We start from the raw sequence: 17839 nt of genomic DNA, 5'->3' as shown, positions 1-17839 counted from the left end.
GGAGAATGGGTGGACAACACGTGCAGTTATCACATAGCAAGTTACCATAACCTTTCACTGCTATACAGCAGGGGTTCAATTACCATCTCAGGAGGAGGTGGTTAAGTGCATCAATGCAATCTGCATACATTTATTGTATCCTGTTGCAAACCAGAACAGTCTTACTTGACGTTTATGGCTTCTTTGAAGACCTCTTTCTTTGCACAGGCTTTCCTGAGCCCATTGGTACTTTAGGTGATGGAAGAAATGGCAGTATCTCTCCCCCTTCTCTGTCACCCTTTGTTGCATTTACTGACTCTCTGGCTTTCCTATTGATGATTATAGTTCATTTCCATTTCTTGTTTATTTTACTGATTATTAACCATTTTGATGGTCTTTCGTAAAAAGCAGTTTATCAAATGTCTAATAAACAATACACATCTTAACCCACAAATACCAGTGAGTAATCACCCTCTCCCTCCCTCCCAATCAGTATCGTTTGGCAGCATGCAATCCCCCCCATTCCCAACCTCCATTCTTAATCTCCCTCCAGCACCTACTGGGGCGCTCCTGGTGAATAAGGGGAGGGGGCACAGGCCAGATTCCCGGTGGTTTCTATCCCATCACTGGCCAAGTTCAAAATGGCAGCTCAGACCCAAGCCATAGTCTCACTGAACTGTTACTGGGGGTCACGCTGCCAAATAAGGCCCGCCCCCCCCCCCCCCCCCCCCCACAGTTACTCTTCAGTTGATGTAGTTACCATGTGTTATTTTTTCAATGAATATATGGTAACCGCCAAACTCTGCTAAACAGGCCCCATAGAGTAAGCTTGTACATTTATCTATAAAAATATTAATTGGAAATCCTAGCAAAAAAAAAAGTTGTAAATGGCAAGCTATGCACTTCTGATTTTTTTTTGGAAACTGTATGAACCTTCAAACTTTTTTTTCATATCCCAATGTCCCTGTTTGTAACTTCTGAATGATGCCTCTCTTCCTTTCCAATACTAGTTTGCTGGTACCTCTGAGGTAAATCATTAAAAAAAAAAAAAAAGAGCTTTATCAATCGTGTTTTTTTTCTTTCAGCATGAACTACAAAAAAAATAACACATATTGCCATCATGAAATTATTTTATGTGTTACAAAGATTAATTGTAATTTTGAAAATGGATACCCTCTGATCAATCACCATTTGAGCAGCCCCCATCACCAATCTGCAATATCTGTAATTTGTAATGTCAAAGGAGAAAATAACAGGTTCTTCTATATCTGTATTACATGAACTTGAATAAAGCAGGGGTAAAGAACAGGGGCCATGACAACTGGCGAGTGGGTTACAGAGATCTCCTATGGAGTCCAGCAAGTAAAGATTTGATGCCAGCAGTTTCTATTTCCATGGGAGCTACTGCCATGAGATTTCCATACTTTCTGCACCGTAATTCAGGAAATCTTCCACCTGTCTGGCCGCCACGGCCAAGGAGGACCTGAAAATATAAAATATATTTTAGCAAAAACTCATTTTTGTAGACTGAAAATCATCTTCAAAGTAGCCCTAGGATATTATTATTTACAAATTAGTCAAACCATATTCTATTGTGTATTTGATTGTTTTAAAATCATTTTTGATTGATTTTTTCCCCACTTTATGCCATATAAAAACATTAGGAAGTAGAAAAAGCAGTATCTATAATGGCTAAAAGCACTGATGCATTAAAGTGAACTAAACATAGATGATGATGATGGATACTTATAGCCCGCTTCTATCCCTAAATTTAGGTAAGCATAATCAACTTTCTAAACAGTGATCACAGTGTATTAAAACTAATGATATGCACCATGATCTGTTTTGCACTACATGTTAGCAGATCTTGTGATTATTGGCCTTGACACTTTGGTCTGGTTAGTATGGGCCTTTTATGCCTTCTCCATCCCTTTTTCAAGGAAATGGATTCCCTCTCCAGAGAACCACTTGATGTCATCCTCCAACACATTCTGTTCTCTAGCAAAAACCTCAATTCCCTTTTCAGGAAACTCCTTTCCAGAATAGTCCCTCCACACTCAACCCTTTTGCCCCCCTTCCCCTAGAATCCACTTTCCCTTTCTGACAAAACCTCCATCCCCTAGACTAGTGAGCTGAGAGATGGAGAGCTGTTTACCTTTTTCTCAGTAGCTCTCCTGTATCCCAGGGAGTGGGATGAAATAGAAGGAGCTTGGGAGTTTTGGGGGAGGACAGGCAGATGAAGTGCCAGGACAGAAAGATGGGGTGGATAGGTGTGTGTTTGGGGGGGAAGAAAGGGCTCCTGTTTGAATGGCACCAACTCCTCCTAACTTACAACTGGCAGTTCTTTTAGCACAAGTTTCCCCACTACTGCATTACATTTCCTGTCAGATTCATCTGTGCAATCTTGAAAGTTTAATTTAGTACACAGGTGGATAAGAGTTCATCAACTTGTGATTCCTCAGTTTCCCAAATTTGCATGCCTCACCACACTAAATTTTAACTGCTTTTCACTCATGCTAAATTGATATATGTAGCATGAGCATTACCATTTGGCACCTTTAAGCTAACAAACCCTTCATAATTTTCCTTCTTTGATGGTTATCTTGCACAATGGATTATTACTATCCAATAGATTCCTACAGCTGATCTCTGAGCAACCTGTGGTGGTAGAGAAAGCCCATGAGAAGAAACTCTATTGTTTTCCTTGAAGACAACTGCTGTTAGCCTACATCTATCTAGACTAGGGGTTCTCAACCCAGTCCTCAGGACACACCCAGTCAGATTTTCAGGATATCCATAATGAACATGCATGAAAGAGATTTGCATACAATGGAGGAAGTTCATGCAGATCTCTCTTATGCATATTAATTTGGGTATCCTGCAAATCTGACTGGTTTGGTGTGTCCTGAGGACTGACTTAAGAACCCCTGATCTAGACATTGGGGGTAATTTTATAAAGTCATTTTGTGGCCATATACTCATAAAATTCTGGTGGTATACAAGTATGCACATTGACACGATCGTACAAACTGTGCTGGCAAGCATGTACAGGGGCAGCATACAGGTGCACAAGTAAATGCATAGATTATAAAATACACTGATTTACAGGTGAACTTAATCTCAGTGAGGACACGTACACCTACTCTGAAGCATTCATTAACATGTTTTTATAAACAATGCATGTACTTCAGAACTCCACCTGCATTCGTTTCTGTTACTGTGCAAACTTCTATGCATTGTAAGGAGGTTGGAGGGTCTAAGCAGGTCAGGAGGCGGTATGGGGCCAGACTACATTCCCCACAAGGCTCTGAGAGAAGGAATTGGGGGGGGGGGTAGGTCCCAAAACCCGGTAGGGACACCACATGGAAGGGAGGGGGAAAAGTAGCTGTGTTGTGGGAGGTGTACTGCCATTCTGCAACCACCCAAGCGGAAAGTCTTTTAAAACTGAAATCCAGGCGCTTGGACTTGGGAGAACTCGGATTTAAAGGGAGGGGTTTTCCTTTTTTGCTTTGTTTTGAAACTGAATGAGACCTTAACCCCTTTGAACTGAAATTTGTGGAGGAGGGGAAATAAACTGCTTTGAACTAAAACTGTGTCATCTGGACTGCTGAAAGAGCCTACCATTCCCCTGAGGGTTTGCTACCAGGATTACAGCATGTAACCCATAGGATAATTTTATAAAATGCCTTTAATGTGTGTAAAACAGGGATTAAGTTTAACAGTCCTGTGACAAAGTTTTGAGATGACAATGAAGTATATTGGTTGAGGAGAAATCCCTCATGCAGGTGGCTTCATCAAAACAGAGCAATGTACATTAAAACCAGGGGTTCTCAACCTGTTCCTTGGGACACAACTAGCCAGTCTGATTTTCAGGATAATCATAATAAATATGCATACAGTGGAGGTAGGCATGCAAATCTTTTTCATGCATATTCATTGTGGGTATCCTGAAAACCTAACTGACTAGGAGGCGTATTTTCAAAGCATAGAAACATGACGGCAGATAAAGGCAAAACGGCCCATCCTCTGTCACCACTAACTCTTACTACTACTACTACTACTATAAATCACTTCTATAGCGTTACCAGTTGTACGCAGCGCTTTACAATTGAACACGAAGAAAGACAGTCCCTGCTCAAAAGAGCTTACAATCTAAGTCAGGATAAACAGACAGGATCACTAAGGATAAGGGAAGGACAGACAGAAGGACACAAGGATAAGATAAAAGTGACAAGTCAGGAGTCGAAAGCAGCATCAAACAGGTAGGCCTTTAGCCCGGATTTGAAGGCAGCCAGGGATGGAGCTAGACGTAATGGCTCAGGAAGCCTATTCCAGGCATGAGGTGCGGCGAGATAGAAGGAGCGGAGTCTGGAGTTAGCGATGGAGGAGAAGGGTGCAACTAGGAGAGATCTGCCTAGTGAACGGAGTTCTAGGGAAGGAGTGTAGGGAGAGATGAGGGTGGAGAGGTAGTGAGGGGCTGCAGAGTGAATGCACTTATAGGTCAATAAGAGGAGCGTGAATTGTATACGGAAACAGATAGGGAGCCAGTGAAGCGATTTCAGGAGAGGGCTGATATGGGCATGACGACTTTGGCGAAATATTAGTCGTGCGGCAGAGTTTTGAACAGATCAAAGAGGAAAGAGATGGCTGAGCAGAAGACCTGTGAGAAGCAAGTTGCAGTAGTCTAAGCGAGAGGCGATATCGGTATCCTCATCCACTCTCCTCACTTGATGTTATAAAGGAAGAAATGACAGGTTTTAGCAATCTGTTGAATATGGGCAGAGAAGGAGAGGGAGGAGTCGAAGATGACCCCAAGGCTGCGAGCAGACGAGACAGGAAGAATGAGCGTGTTGTCGACAGAAATAGAGAATGGGGGAAGGGGAGAGGTTGGTTTAGGAGGGAAGATAAGGAGTTCAGTTTTGGACATATTGAGTTTCAGGTGGCGGTGAAACATCCATGCAGCAATGTCAGAGAGGCAGGCAGATACCTTGGATTGGATTTCTGCCGAGATTACTGGTGTGGAGAGGTAGATCTGGGAGTAGTCAGCGTAAAGGTGATACTGAAAGCCATGTGATGAGATCAAAGCACCAAAGGAGGAGGTATAGATGGAAAAAAGGAGAGGTCCTAGAACAGATCCTTGAGGTACACCCACTGACAGCGGGATAGAGGAAGTAGAGGAACCACCAGAGTATACACTAAAAGTACGCTGTGAGAGATAAGAAGAGAACCAGGAGAGAGCAGAATTCCTTAATCCAAGTGAGGACAGCGTGTCAAGGAGTAGGCTGTGATCAACAGTATCAAAAGCAGCAGAAAGATCGAGAGGGAGGAGGATAGAATAGAGCCCTTTGGATTTAGCCAGGAATAGATCATTGAAGACTTTAGTAAGTGCTGTTTCAGTTGAATGAAGGGGACGAAAGCCAGATTGGAGCGGATCAAGAATAGGTTGAGAAGAAAAAGTTGAGGCAGCGACGGTGGACAGCACGTTCTAGTAACTTAGATAAGAAAGGAAGGAGGGAGATGGGGCGATAGTTGGAAGGAGAGGTAAGATCCAGAGAAGGTTTTTTTGAGGAGCGGGGTGACTACGGCATCAGGGACAGTCGCAGTGGAAAGTGACAGATTGAGGATATGGCAGATGAAAGGGGTGACAGCAGGAGAGATAGTGTTGAGTAGGTGAGTGGGAATAGGGTCAGAGGAGCAGGTGGTTAGTTTAGAGGAATGAAGAAGTAAAGTTTCTTCTTTAGTGATTTCAGAAAAGGAAGAAAAGGAGGCAGGGGTAAAAGGGTTAGGAGAGTGGACTAAGAGAAGAATGGGTGGAGGAGAGCTGGTTGCGAATTCAAGTTTTATTTTGTGAACCTTATCTTGAAAGTAATCAGCCAAAGTCTGGGGAGAAAATGAAGGGGAAGTTGGAGGAGAAGGCGCTTTAAGGAGAGAGTTAAGCGTGGCAAAGAGACGTTTAGGGTTTGAACCAATAGAGTTAGTCAATTGGATGTAGTAGTTCTGCTTGGCAAGTTGGAGAGCAGACTGGAAGGAGGTCAGCAAGAACTTGAAGTGTATGAAGTCAGCATGGGCACGAGATTTAAGCCAGAGGCATTCAGCAGAGCGGGCACAAGAGCGTAGGTGACGGATAGTAGGAGTCAGCCAAGGTTGAGGTTTGGTACGTTTAACAGGACGAGACATGGGAGGAGCGAGAGTGTCCAGAGCAGATGACAGAATAGTATTATAAGAAGAGACAGCCTCATTGACGGTCTTGGTTGACATAGCAGTAGAGAAGAGATTTGAGATGTTGGAGGACAGGGTAGAAGGGTTAATAGCCTGCAGATTCCTAAATGTGTTGGTTAGAATAGGACGAGACTGGGGAGGAAGGTGTTGAAGTGTGAAAGTTATAAGATGACGGTCAGAAAGGGGGATAGTTGAGGCAAGGAAATTGGACGGTGAGCAGTTGGAGAAGAGTACGAGATCAAGACAGTGGCCATTCTGGTGAGTGTGGGCGGTGGAGCACAGTTGAAGATGGAAGGAGGATGTTAAGGCAAGGAATTGGGAAGCAGAAGAATTAGAGGAATCATCAGCGTGGATGTCGAATGAGGGACGGAGATGAAGGTTAAAAAAAAAAAACGGAGAGCCAGGCATCGAAGTCAATGAGGAAAGAAGAAAGGGACTTATCGGGGGGGTCGGTAAATAACTGCAACTCGGAGTGGCAGCGGATTGAATAAACGGATGGAATGGACTTCGAAGGATGAGAAGGAGTGAGATTGAGGTATGAGAAGGAGCTGAAATCTGCAAGAGGGTGAAAGTAGGAACCCGATGCCACCTCCACGGCCAACCGGGCAAGGAGTGTGGGAAAAGAGGTAGCCTCCATGGCATAGGGCAGCGACTGAGGTACAGTCATCAGGTGGGAGCCAGGTTTCAGTTAGGATGAGGAGTTGGAGAGAATGGGAGATGAAGAGGTCACGTGTAAACTCTTCCTTTTCCTATGGGATCTTACACGCTTGTCCAATCCTTTCTTAAATTCTGACACAGTCCTCGTCTCCACGACCTGCACTGGGAGGCCATTCCACACTTCTACCACCCTTTCCATGAACGAATACTTTCTTAGATTCCTCCTAAGCCTATTTCCTCTTAACTTCATCGTATGCCCTCTCATTCCAGAGTTTGTCTTCATTTGAAAAAGGCTCACTTTCTGTACATTAATGCCCCTGATATATTTAAATGTCTCTATCATATCTCCTCTCTCCCTCTTCTTTTCCAGTGTATACATGTTGAGGTTCATAAGTCTGTCCCTTTATATTTTATGTCTAAGACCGCTTACCAATTATGTAGCTGCCCTCTGGACCAGCTTCATCCTGTTTATATCTTTCCATAGGTGTGGTCTCCATAGTACTCTAAATGGGGCCTCACCAAAGAACAAGGTCACTATCACCTCTTTGTTCCTGCTGGCCATCCCTCTCCTTATGCACCAAAGCATCCTTCTGGCTATGACCGTCGCTTTTTCTACCTGTTTGGAAACTTTAAGGTTATCAGACACATCACCACCAAGTCCCGCTCTTCCTTTGTACAAAGAACCAGTTCACCTCCTAAACTGTACCGTTCCCTCGGATTCATCTGACTCAAGTGCATGACCCTGCATTTTTTAGCATTAAACCTTAGTTGAAAAATTTTGGACCATTCCTCAAGTTTCACTAGGTCCTTCCCCATGTCATCCACACCTTCCGGGGTGTGCACCCTGTTGCAAAGTTTGGTATCATCCGCAAAGAGACAAACCTTACCAGAGAGCCCTTCCGCAATATCACTCACAAAGATGTTAAAAAGAGCTGGCCCTAGGACTGATCCCTGCGGTACAACACTGAAAACCTCCCTATTTACCACTACCCTCTGTCTCCTTCCGTTCAACCAATTCTGAACTCAGTCAGTTACTCTAGGTCTCCTACAGAGGATACTCAGTTTATTTATGAGTCGCCTGTGTGGAACCGTATCAAAGACTTTGCTAACATCTAAGTACACCGCATCTAGTGCCCCCCCACGTCCAACTGTTTCGTCACCCAGTTGAAGAAATCAATCAGATTTGTCTGACATGACCTGCCTCTAGTGAAGCCATACTGCCTCGGGTCCTGCATTCCACTCAAGAAGCCTCTCAATCCTCTGCTTTAGAAGCGTTTCCATTAGTTTACTCACCACCAAGGTCAGACTGACAGGTCTGTAATTCCCATCCTCCTCCTTACTTCCACTCTTGTGCAAAGGGATCACATTCGCCCTTCTCCAGTCATCCGGGACCACTCCGGACTCTAAGGAAGCATTGAAGAGGTCAGTCAGCGGAGCCACCCGAACACTTAGACTTACAAAATTACATGGTGACCTATAGAAGTCAAAGTGCTTTGAAAATGAACCCCTAAGTGTGTCCTGAGGACTGGGTTGAGAACCCCTGACGATAACTGATATTTTAATTTGGTTAAACTGATTTGCAATTTGTGATGAAAGACTGAACACATACTCCAACTGAATTTATGACAACAGTGAGCTAACAGATGATGACCATGAACTATTTCAGGGATGGGCAATCCCAGTTCTGAAGGGCCACAATCCAGTCAGGTTTTTAAGATTTTCACAATGAATATGCATGAGATCTATTTGCATACAATAGAAGCAGTACAGTCAAATCAATGCCCTGGGATTGGTAGCATAGTGTTGCCACAATTTGGGTTTCTGCCAGGTACTTGTGACCTGGCTTGGCCACTGTTATAAACAGGATATTGGGTTAGATGGACCACTGGTCTAACCCAGTATGGCTACTTTTCTGTTTTTATGTAATCTCATGCATATTCATTGTGGAAATCTTGAAAAAAAAAAAAACCTCTCCCCCCCTCAATATTCTTAAAGCCTCCTACTTAGACAGAGGAAATGCATCTGTGCAAACTACAATATTTAGTCTACATCTGCTATCTTCTCCCTACACAGGGCCTCTTATCAAACTGCACTAGTGCAGCTTGATAAAAAGAGGCCCACATTATACAGTTAAAATGTGAATTACCAAGTGGTAACTGTCATGCCAGTGTAGTAACAGTTACTGCATACTAGTTCATGCAATAAGGGGCAGATTCTGTACATGGCACCTGGGAAATCTGCGTGGAACTCATTCTTGTCTAAGCATATTCTATAAGATTTAGGCGCAGTATACAGAATATGCTCAGTTGATATCCTAGCACCTAAAACTATGCGCATCCATTTACACCAACGAAAACTTGGTGTTAATCCCCTGCATATAGATTTACACAACTGGGCCATATTTTCTAACAGCACACATAACTTTGGGAACGCCCATTTTCCCGTCCAAAACCATGCCCCTTTTTGTGTACTTTAGAATTTATGTGCAGTTCATTACAGAATACGCTTAGCGAGTTATGTATATAATTTCTAATTATTGTCAATTAGTGCTTATTGCTTGTTAAGCGCTGTTAAAAACACTGATTAGCTTGTTAAGCCAATTAAGTTATGCATGTTGTTCTAGAATCCGCATAGATTTCTGTGTGGATCTCTACGCGCTAGATAGAATCCGGGGGTAAAAGCTTACCCCATTTTAGCAAACATGCCCCTAGGTTTTAAACAGCTAATTACCTTCTTTGGATTCTAAAATTATAAATAGCTTTTGAGAATGGCTTGGTAGTCAAGATACAATTATATTAAAAAAATAATGGGGCCCTTTTACTAAAGCTTAGCATGCATTAAATGCTGTGCGTCCAATTATCTATAGGCCATGTGGCACTTGGCACACACTAAGCTTTAGCAAAAGGGTCAAAGACTTGGCATACCACCTTTCTGTGGTACAATTAAAGTGGTTTACATATTCTATGTCCTTACTGGGCTCATAATCTGATTCTGTAGCTGGGGCAATGGAGGGTTAAGGAGGTCTTTTACCAAAGATTAGCTTGAGTTATCTACATCAGGGTCTGTTTTATTCCTACGGGCCCTGCTGCAGATAACTGGAGCTAACCTTTAGTAAAAGACCCCCTAAGTGACTTGCTCAGGGTCACAAGCAGCTGCACTAAGAACTGAACCCAGGTTCTCAGCCCACTGCACAGATTTGGATGTCTATAAAAATTGTAAATTCATCCTTTTAAACATTCCTCAAAAAAGAGAAAGGGTATCAAGAGAAAACAAAACTTTTGGGGTTGCAAGATTCAATTCATCAATTATCCTGATAAGAGAGACAACTGCAAGACAATCAAGCAATATGTAAAAAAAAATTTGAGACAGATGTAAAGTCTAAGCAGTACCTTTGAAGAAACAGAAATAAAAATTGATTCTGTAGCCCATCCAAATAAAAATCACCAATTAACCAGTTGTATATTTTTATTTGAATATTATGAAATAAAGTACAACTTTTTTTCATACATATATAAAATATATAGCAATCTGCACACAATATTAAAAGGATCTGTACATTTTCTATTTACAGGATACAGATACTGTACAACCACTGTCTGCAATACAAACACCAGTGTCTTGCCACATGAGAACTGAGGACTTTGTACCTTGCTTATTATACAAACATTGAATGCTGTCCTTTTTCACAGTGAAAGCATAACTTATGAAACTATGAACATTCAGGAATTTCAATTGTTTTTAAAAAATTGACAAACAGCATGTCTTCTTAATTTGTTTAGCCAACAATACTCAGTAGTTAAATTAAACTAGCAGTAGCATAGGTATAAATAACTCCACAATGATTTTAGAATTCAAATCTTACATGCATGAAAGCTAAGTCAAAGTACCCATGTAACTTGTGTGAATTACTTTTGCTCCCTTTTTTGAAGCAGCAATGGGTAGTGCTAAAGGTATTCCAAGTTCTAATACAAGGATTTTAGTTGCTGGAAAATATTGAATCAGCCAACCAAATTAATAGATGCGAGTTTCTATGGTGAATAATGTTTGGATACATCCAGTTCTGTCCAAAATCAAATATCAACAAAGGATGACATCAATACAAGTTTCAAAACATGTCACGACAAAAGACAAAGTTGCATTGCTTCCTCATTATTAATGTCATATTCAGTTCATCCAACAGCTTCAAATACTTTTCTGGCATGTGGCACATTAACACCAATAAATCTTCAATGCAGAGCAGCCATCAAGCTAGCAATCTTAACTTGGAAGAGAAATATCTAGTATATCAACCCAAAGCTACTATTGCATCCTTTGTCTGTTAGAGGGGGAATGGCGGCGAACATCTTTCACATGTCAGGAGCATAGCTTTGAAAGAAAAGTAATAAAACAGTTTGGCAACCCAGAGTAACATCTTTAGATATATATATATATATATTTTTTTTTTTTATATTGGCACAATAAACCATTCAGGATTGAGCATTTCCTTTTACAGACTGCCCAGGAAGGATTACCAGATGGCTTGGATTCACTGGAATAGATTAAAAAATAAACAGCGTGAACACCCAAATAAGTCCTCCAGGACAGAAGAGTTTGTCCAGCAAAGTAGATATGGCACAGGGAATATATATATGTGCTCAGTCCACTGACTTTACAAATGCATTTTGGGCTTCCATAACAAGCTTTGCAGTTGATAACTAATAAAGCTAGCTATAGCAACCTATTAATGGGGTCAATCCGTTCATCCATTCATTTGTCTCTATAATTTTTAAGAGAGTTGTAGATGGTAAATATATATCCAACATATTACATGCTTCCCAAAAGCAAATACCAAATTTAGCTACCTGCCATCAGCCTACTTGAGGCACTGGGCATTAATTCCCAGGAATACTCTTTCAGTAAACTATAATATAGCAGTCATCGAAGTAAGAGGGATAAGAGTTGAATATCTTGGGGGTTAAAATTATTTCAGAAGCACTTGTTGAGAGTGTTAAATGAGGGCATATTGTAGTTTCAAGCACCATCTGTATTTTCAAAATATATCTGAAAATTACAGTATTTCTAAACTAACAGCAATAATCCTCTCTGCCCTTTCTGGAGTAAAAAAAAAAAAAAAGCCCATCAACCTTAAACTCATATACAAAGGCAGGAACTAAGCACCATTAAACATCCTGTCCATTGAGACTGTTAATTACCAAACATGAAAGACTGGTTTTCAATGAACCTTGATACTGGATTAATTCAAAATAAATAAATAATCAGGACCAATATTTAAACTTCAATTCACCAGCCTAACCTAGCTCAGGTCAGTAGGCCGGTATGAAATGAGGTGGTTTCAGTTTAGTTTCAGGGGCCACAGCAGTTGCACTGATAAAGTTGTCGATATAGAAAGCCATGCAGCAGGGTCACACGCTGATGGCATACAGCTTCTACCTCAAGATTAAGAAAATATTCCACAGTGATGCAGTAAACTAATGAGATACAAATTCAAAGTGTGAAGAATTTGAGCACTAATCAGGGAAAGCCTGCCAGACACATGGGCAGAAAGGTTCTGCAGTAAGGTTGGTTTGAATGGATGTCCTAAGAAAACAAAAGTGCAATCACATCTGCACGTGTTATTCTATGCATAAATTAGTCTCACAAACATTTCTTGCACATAAAGTGGCCCCTTACGTTTTTTTTTTGGACACACAGTGAAGCAGCTGTTACCTCTGAACATAGCTGTTGCTTCCATTCTGCCTTTTAAAGTTACAGATACTTGCTGTGGGGGGGGAGAAGATAAAACTGGAAGTAAATCCACAAGACTGGCATAAAATCCATGGTGAATTTCTCACGCCATATATGTGTTAAAATTCCCTGTTTATTTCTGTGCATTGCGATGGAATACCTAATGGCCTCAGTACCATTCATTTTAATACACTGTGCACTCATGTATACTGCGTGAGTTAAAATTCTGTGCTGAACCCCTTTGTACACTGTGTGCTCAATAATGTGCACATACATGTTGCGGTATCTGGGTGCTTCTGTTTGTAATAGTTTTCTGCATGTGACCCACAGTGGTTTGATCTACTGTGCAAAACTCCTCACCCATCTGTGGCAAGGAGGAAGGGCTTCCAAGAAATGCCGGTTAATTATTAAACATCATTCTTTTCATACAGCTCATCAGCTCATGCAATGTAGTAAAGCTAAGGAAAAACAGCTTTATCAGACAGTTGTGTATCTGGTTCGCTTTGCTGCAGCTAACTGAGCACTTAGTACTGTCAGAGGAGCAGAAAGTTTAAGCTTGCTCTTTCAATATTTCACATCTTGTAGTCTAGAAAAAAAGTGGGTTACAGAAGTAGATCCTCAAGCAGGGTAGGCCTAACCATTTTGCAGGCTAGGTGGTTGCCCATGGTTTTTGTTAAATATTTAAAATGTTACTCTAGGAGGATTAATACTGGGGTAATCATGATTGTTGAGTTTAATTATCAAAATCTTGGGTGGAGGGGGATGACTATAAGCCTGAAAGATAATTGAGAGGGTCACAAGGCTGAAGGTTTGGCCTATTGCCCTCAACATTAATCGGTACTAATTAAGATTTGCGCACGGATCTGCCTGCGCACGTAAATCAGAGCATACACAACTTAAAAGGGGGCATAGGTGGGTCATGCGCGTTCTTAAAATTTAGGCACAGTGTTACAGAATAGGGTCATTTATGCGCCCAAATGCCATCAGTTGGGCACCAGGATTTATACCAGGTTTCAGCCGGCATAAATTCTCCAATGCTAAACTCTATTCTATAAAGCTCAATCAACTTCTTTAAAAACTATGGCCATAATATTCATAAGAATAAAAGCGCTGCCATACTGAGACAAACCAAAAGTCCATCAAGCTCAGTATCCTGTTCCAACAGTGGCCAATCCAGGTCACAAGTACCTGGCAAGATACCAGAACAGCAAATGCTACTTATCTTAGAAATAAGCAGTGGGTATTCTCAAGTCCATCTTAATTTATATTCCTGGGCCTCTAATGTGTTAGGTAAAACTGTGAGAGTGGGTTAGGAAAAGTAGCTATGCAGTTACATGAATCTTGAACAACTGCCCAGAGGTAAAGGAAGTAGATATGACGTGGTTCTGGTTTAGCTTGTCCTTGTAAATGCTGTATAGCCTTGGTTAAAAGTACCACTTTACAATGACACCTGATGAGTTGTGTGGTTTTATGGTGTGGATACAGCATGTAACTCATTCCAAGACACCATACAGTAAAGAAGTAAGTCTGCACAAAAGAAAGAGGCAGGCTGTACCTTATCCACAAATATTTTAAAAGACTTCAGAAGAGAAAATTCAAAAACTTTTCAGCTACATTTTCAAAACAATGCATGCTCCTAGTATACCTTATAAGTCAATATTTGAAACGTTGATTCCAAAAGAAAATAACCATGATTGGTAACTTTAAACCATGCATCCCCCCCCCCCCCCCCCACAACTACAAACATTTTAAAGCAACAGTATCACAAGGTCCTGAAAATATTAGGATGCCTGTTTTTTTTTTTTAATTCACCTTTCTTACTCATAATATCTCTAAACTTTTTAACTAAATATTTTATTTTTGTATAGCTTAATCTAGAATATACTCTTTCTAGTGTATGTCTATGGCTCCAGTTTTCAAATCATAAATTTTCTGAAGCGAGTTGTGTTTATACTGCTGATTTACTACTGCATGGATACTGTAGATGTAGCATTGATATCAGAAGAGGATCCAAACTAGAAGCCTCTCACATTCCAGTAAGAGGCCAGAGGAATTAAACACAAATGGAAAACACACAAAAATAAAACAGGAAACTTTTTAGTGTAAAATAAAGGACAATACTGATACTTTGTCTTTAAACATTTTCAGTAGTTGCTCAGTAGAGATGGAAACAAAAAGCCAAAGATTAAAAACGAGACTGTTCGTAGGCACAAAACAGGGTCCTTACTGAAAGGTTTTCATGCAATTTTCACAAAATTCAAGCAGCAATATAAACTGGAGCAGTGTTTAGTACTCAACAGCCAAGTGTAGGCAGTCAGATGCTGAAGCACTAAATTCTGTAGTTGGTTTGTTTGTTGTTGTTTTTTTTTTAATTCTAAAATATCAACTGCAGTATCACAAGATCTGGATCGTTTTCTCTTAGTAACTGAAACATGAAGGGTAACTGTTGATCAAAAAAAATCTGCAAACTACAAAACGTGAAAAAATGTTGATGTTACTGGCAAGACTCGCACAACCCTACATAAAATTAGCAGTCACAGGGGCGCTTTTTTTCCAAACAGAGCTTTCGGCAATTACCTCTGCCCGTCTAGGCAGCATATCCAGCTCCTGTAATGCTACCACATTATTAGTTACTACCCCTTCTTTCCGAGCCTCAGGCGGCTGATTTTAGGAGTCTCATCATAAGCCACAAGAGTTCAGACTTTTGGTGTCTGAATACAGACGATATAATAACTGTCTGGCACTAAAATTTCCTTCCCAAGCAGCGCATGTGTAACAGGCAGATAAGGGAAGGGTGGGGAGCAGCCGGGGTCACGCCGGCTCCTGTAATACCTTTTTGCTCTCACGCGCCCTCTTGCAGCTATACAACCACTTGATGATGCGCGCGTTGCGCTCGACGACAGACGTGCAGCTGGGCAGCTGTTCGCCGAGGTCCTCCTCTTGCAGGCCGTCCTCGTCGCCACTGCGCCGGCTAAAGCCGCCCTCGGACGTAGCCACGCTGACGCTGCGCCCGCGCAGGGCCACATGCTCGGCCACGGCGGCAAAGTTCTCGCGTCCCCCCAGGTCCTCGATGACATCGGGGTCGAGCCCGCAGTACCTGAAGAAGGCGTCCGACTCACAGAAGGTCTTTGAGTAGCGCGAGGTCAGGTCGGACTGCGAGCGGTGCAGCCCCGCCTTGGCTCGCCGGAGCTGCCTGCCGTCCGCGGAAGGGTCTCCGCTGCCCACCGCCGCTGCTCTCGTTTTTTGCTCCCCGCTGGTTTCCCTCAGGAGGCGGTGGGGGAAAGCGTCGGGCAGTTTGTCTTTGATGGCGCTTTGCGCGAGTCTCTTGGCCAGGTTACCCTGGGCACTGTCACCCGTCTGACCCTTGCACTTCTGCCGGTACATGACCAGCGAGTCGGGCCGCTGCAGTTTCTTGGAGCTGCCGCGCCTCACGATGTTGCTCTGGGGTGTGCTGGGAGGCGGCCGCGGAGGGCTCCCATCGCTTTTCTTGGCGCTGCCCGAGTAACTGTCGCTGCTGCTGCTGCCGCTGCTTTCCGACGCCGAGCTGGGGGTGACGGCGCTCACCATCGGCCTCTGGCTCTTCACGTACTTGGCCCTGTCAGCGGCCAGTCTCTCCACGGCGCTCACCCTCGCCCGAGCCGTTCCTTCCAGCTGTCTGCGTAGGTAGTCGGGCCCCTTGGTCAGCACCCGCACCGCTGGCGACGGTTGCAAGCCGAACGTCTGCATCCTCATTGCACACCCAATCTCCGCGGGCATGACGAGATCGAAAAGCAGGAGTGGGGGAAATGGTTTCCCTTTCCTAATTACTGGTTCCCGGGGGCCATGGAGGGTCTGTGGAATTAAACACCAGCGGGCTCCGTGCGGATAGGTAGCTGTTGCAGTCAAACACACACACACCTCTCCTGTCTGCAGCCTCCTCCCAGCTCATTCAGTTCACCTTGTGCCTAAGCCGCGCCCCCTCGTCTCAAAGCAGCCAATTGTGCTGTAGCCTGCGGGGCCCCGGTGAGATCACCTCTGAGCTGCCTCACCGACGCTGGGGGTGCGGCTGCCAGATTGCTTGCTCGCCCCTGCCTCAGGCTATCACCATCAGTCCTTCTGATTCAGCTGATCGTCTCTCTGGAGGGTTATCGGTAGTCGCCTCCCCCTCTACTGTTTTATTCACTTCTCGGGGAGGGGGGAGGTAAGGTGCCAGCGATGTTCCAAGGAAACGTGTCAAAGATCATGTGCTCCAGCCCTGGTCCTGCGAGAAGGGGGGTGGGGGGAGGTGAAGTGCCATGTTCCAAGGAAACGTGTCAAAGATCGTGTGCTCAAGCCCCTACACCTGCGAGAAGGAGGGTGTGTGTAGGATTCACACCTGTTGTTTAAAAGTTCTAGTCTCCAATAACTTTCATTGTGGCCGCCCGCCAAATGTTCATTCCCTTAGGAAAAACAAAACAAAAGTTAATGAGAATGGGGAGACAGAAAAGGGCATCTCGCAGGACTAGATCTATAATTTGCTTTTCATAGGAGAATACACTAATGTTAAAATATCAGCAAAGTCTATTGAATATGCCCCACATTTCTTTAACGGAGGTAATATTTTTTAAGTAAATATTGCTGCTTTTGAGGCTGAAGTGACATAAATGTAATAATAATTGAGTTTATTGCCCATTTGTCTTCAATTGAACATTTATTTGCAAAACCAGTTATTTACCACACACATTTGCGCATAAATATTAATAAAACAACCAAAATTTATTGTAGGGTTACTATTATCCTCAACCATAAAAGAATCAGCCTGAAAAATTCCAGTGTTGAAAAATTATGGTTCACTGTAATGTGAGTTTGTAAGTGTTTAGCACAGAAACAGAATGCTCATTTTTAGCAGGAATGAGACAAAAGGTGAGGAGGATTAATTTAATTATGTTTCTCATCCCACTGCTCTAACCAGGGAAGCCCAATTCAAATCCTGTTGCCGCTTATTGTGATCTTGGGTGACTGACTTAATCCTCCATCGCCTTAAGTATAAACTTAGATTGTGAGCCTTCTGGGTACAGGAATCTACCTATTGTATCTGAATGTAACTTGTATCAAGTTGAAAAAGGCATGAGCTAACTTGAAAATCCCCTTTTGCTTTTGTGCCCATAATTGATGCAAAAAACGGGTAGGTTCTCTTGGAGACAATTCTGTATTGAGTAGGAAATCCATGTTTAGCATCCTGGAAATTAAGTTATGGAATGAATTACCTATATCTTTCCATAGTATTACTTCTTTAGTTTAA

General features: G+C 42.6%; 1 protein-coding gene across 2 annotated transcripts; it reads right to left on the bottom strand.

Annotated features, from left to right (window-relative positions):
- Window positions 1–1104: 1104 nt before the first annotated feature.
- FAM110C (family with sequence similarity 110 member C) lies at window positions 1105–16718 on the bottom strand. Of its 2 annotated transcripts, none has more exons than XM_030198932.1 (2): window positions 15412–16718; window positions 1105–1462 (listed from the first exon to the last, which is right to left on the bottom strand). In XM_030198932.1, the coding sequence occupies exons 1-2, from the start codon at window positions 16333–16335 to the stop codon at window positions 1313–1315; spliced, it is 1074 nt and encodes a 357-aa protein (XP_030054792.1). In that variant the 5' UTR covers window positions 16336–16718; the 3' UTR covers window positions 1105–1312. The 2 variants fall into 2 exon arrangements, 1 of the variants encoding a protein (XP_030054792.1); XR_003941657.1 differs by lacking the exon at window positions 15412–16718 and adding an exon at window positions 8149–8189 and having other exon boundaries at window positions 1375–1462.
- Between the last annotated feature and the right edge of the window lie 1121 nt (window positions 16719–17839).

Source organism: Microcaecilia unicolor, chromosome 3 (genome assembly GCF_901765095.1).
Source record: "Microcaecilia unicolor chromosome 3, aMicUni1.1, whole genome shotgun sequence".
NCBI classification, from domain to species: domain Eukaryota; kingdom Metazoa; phylum Chordata; class Amphibia; order Gymnophiona; family Siphonopidae; genus Microcaecilia; species Microcaecilia unicolor.
Note: the sequence above shows the minus strand (reverse complement) of the source record. Positions and strands in the feature narration are given on the sequence as shown.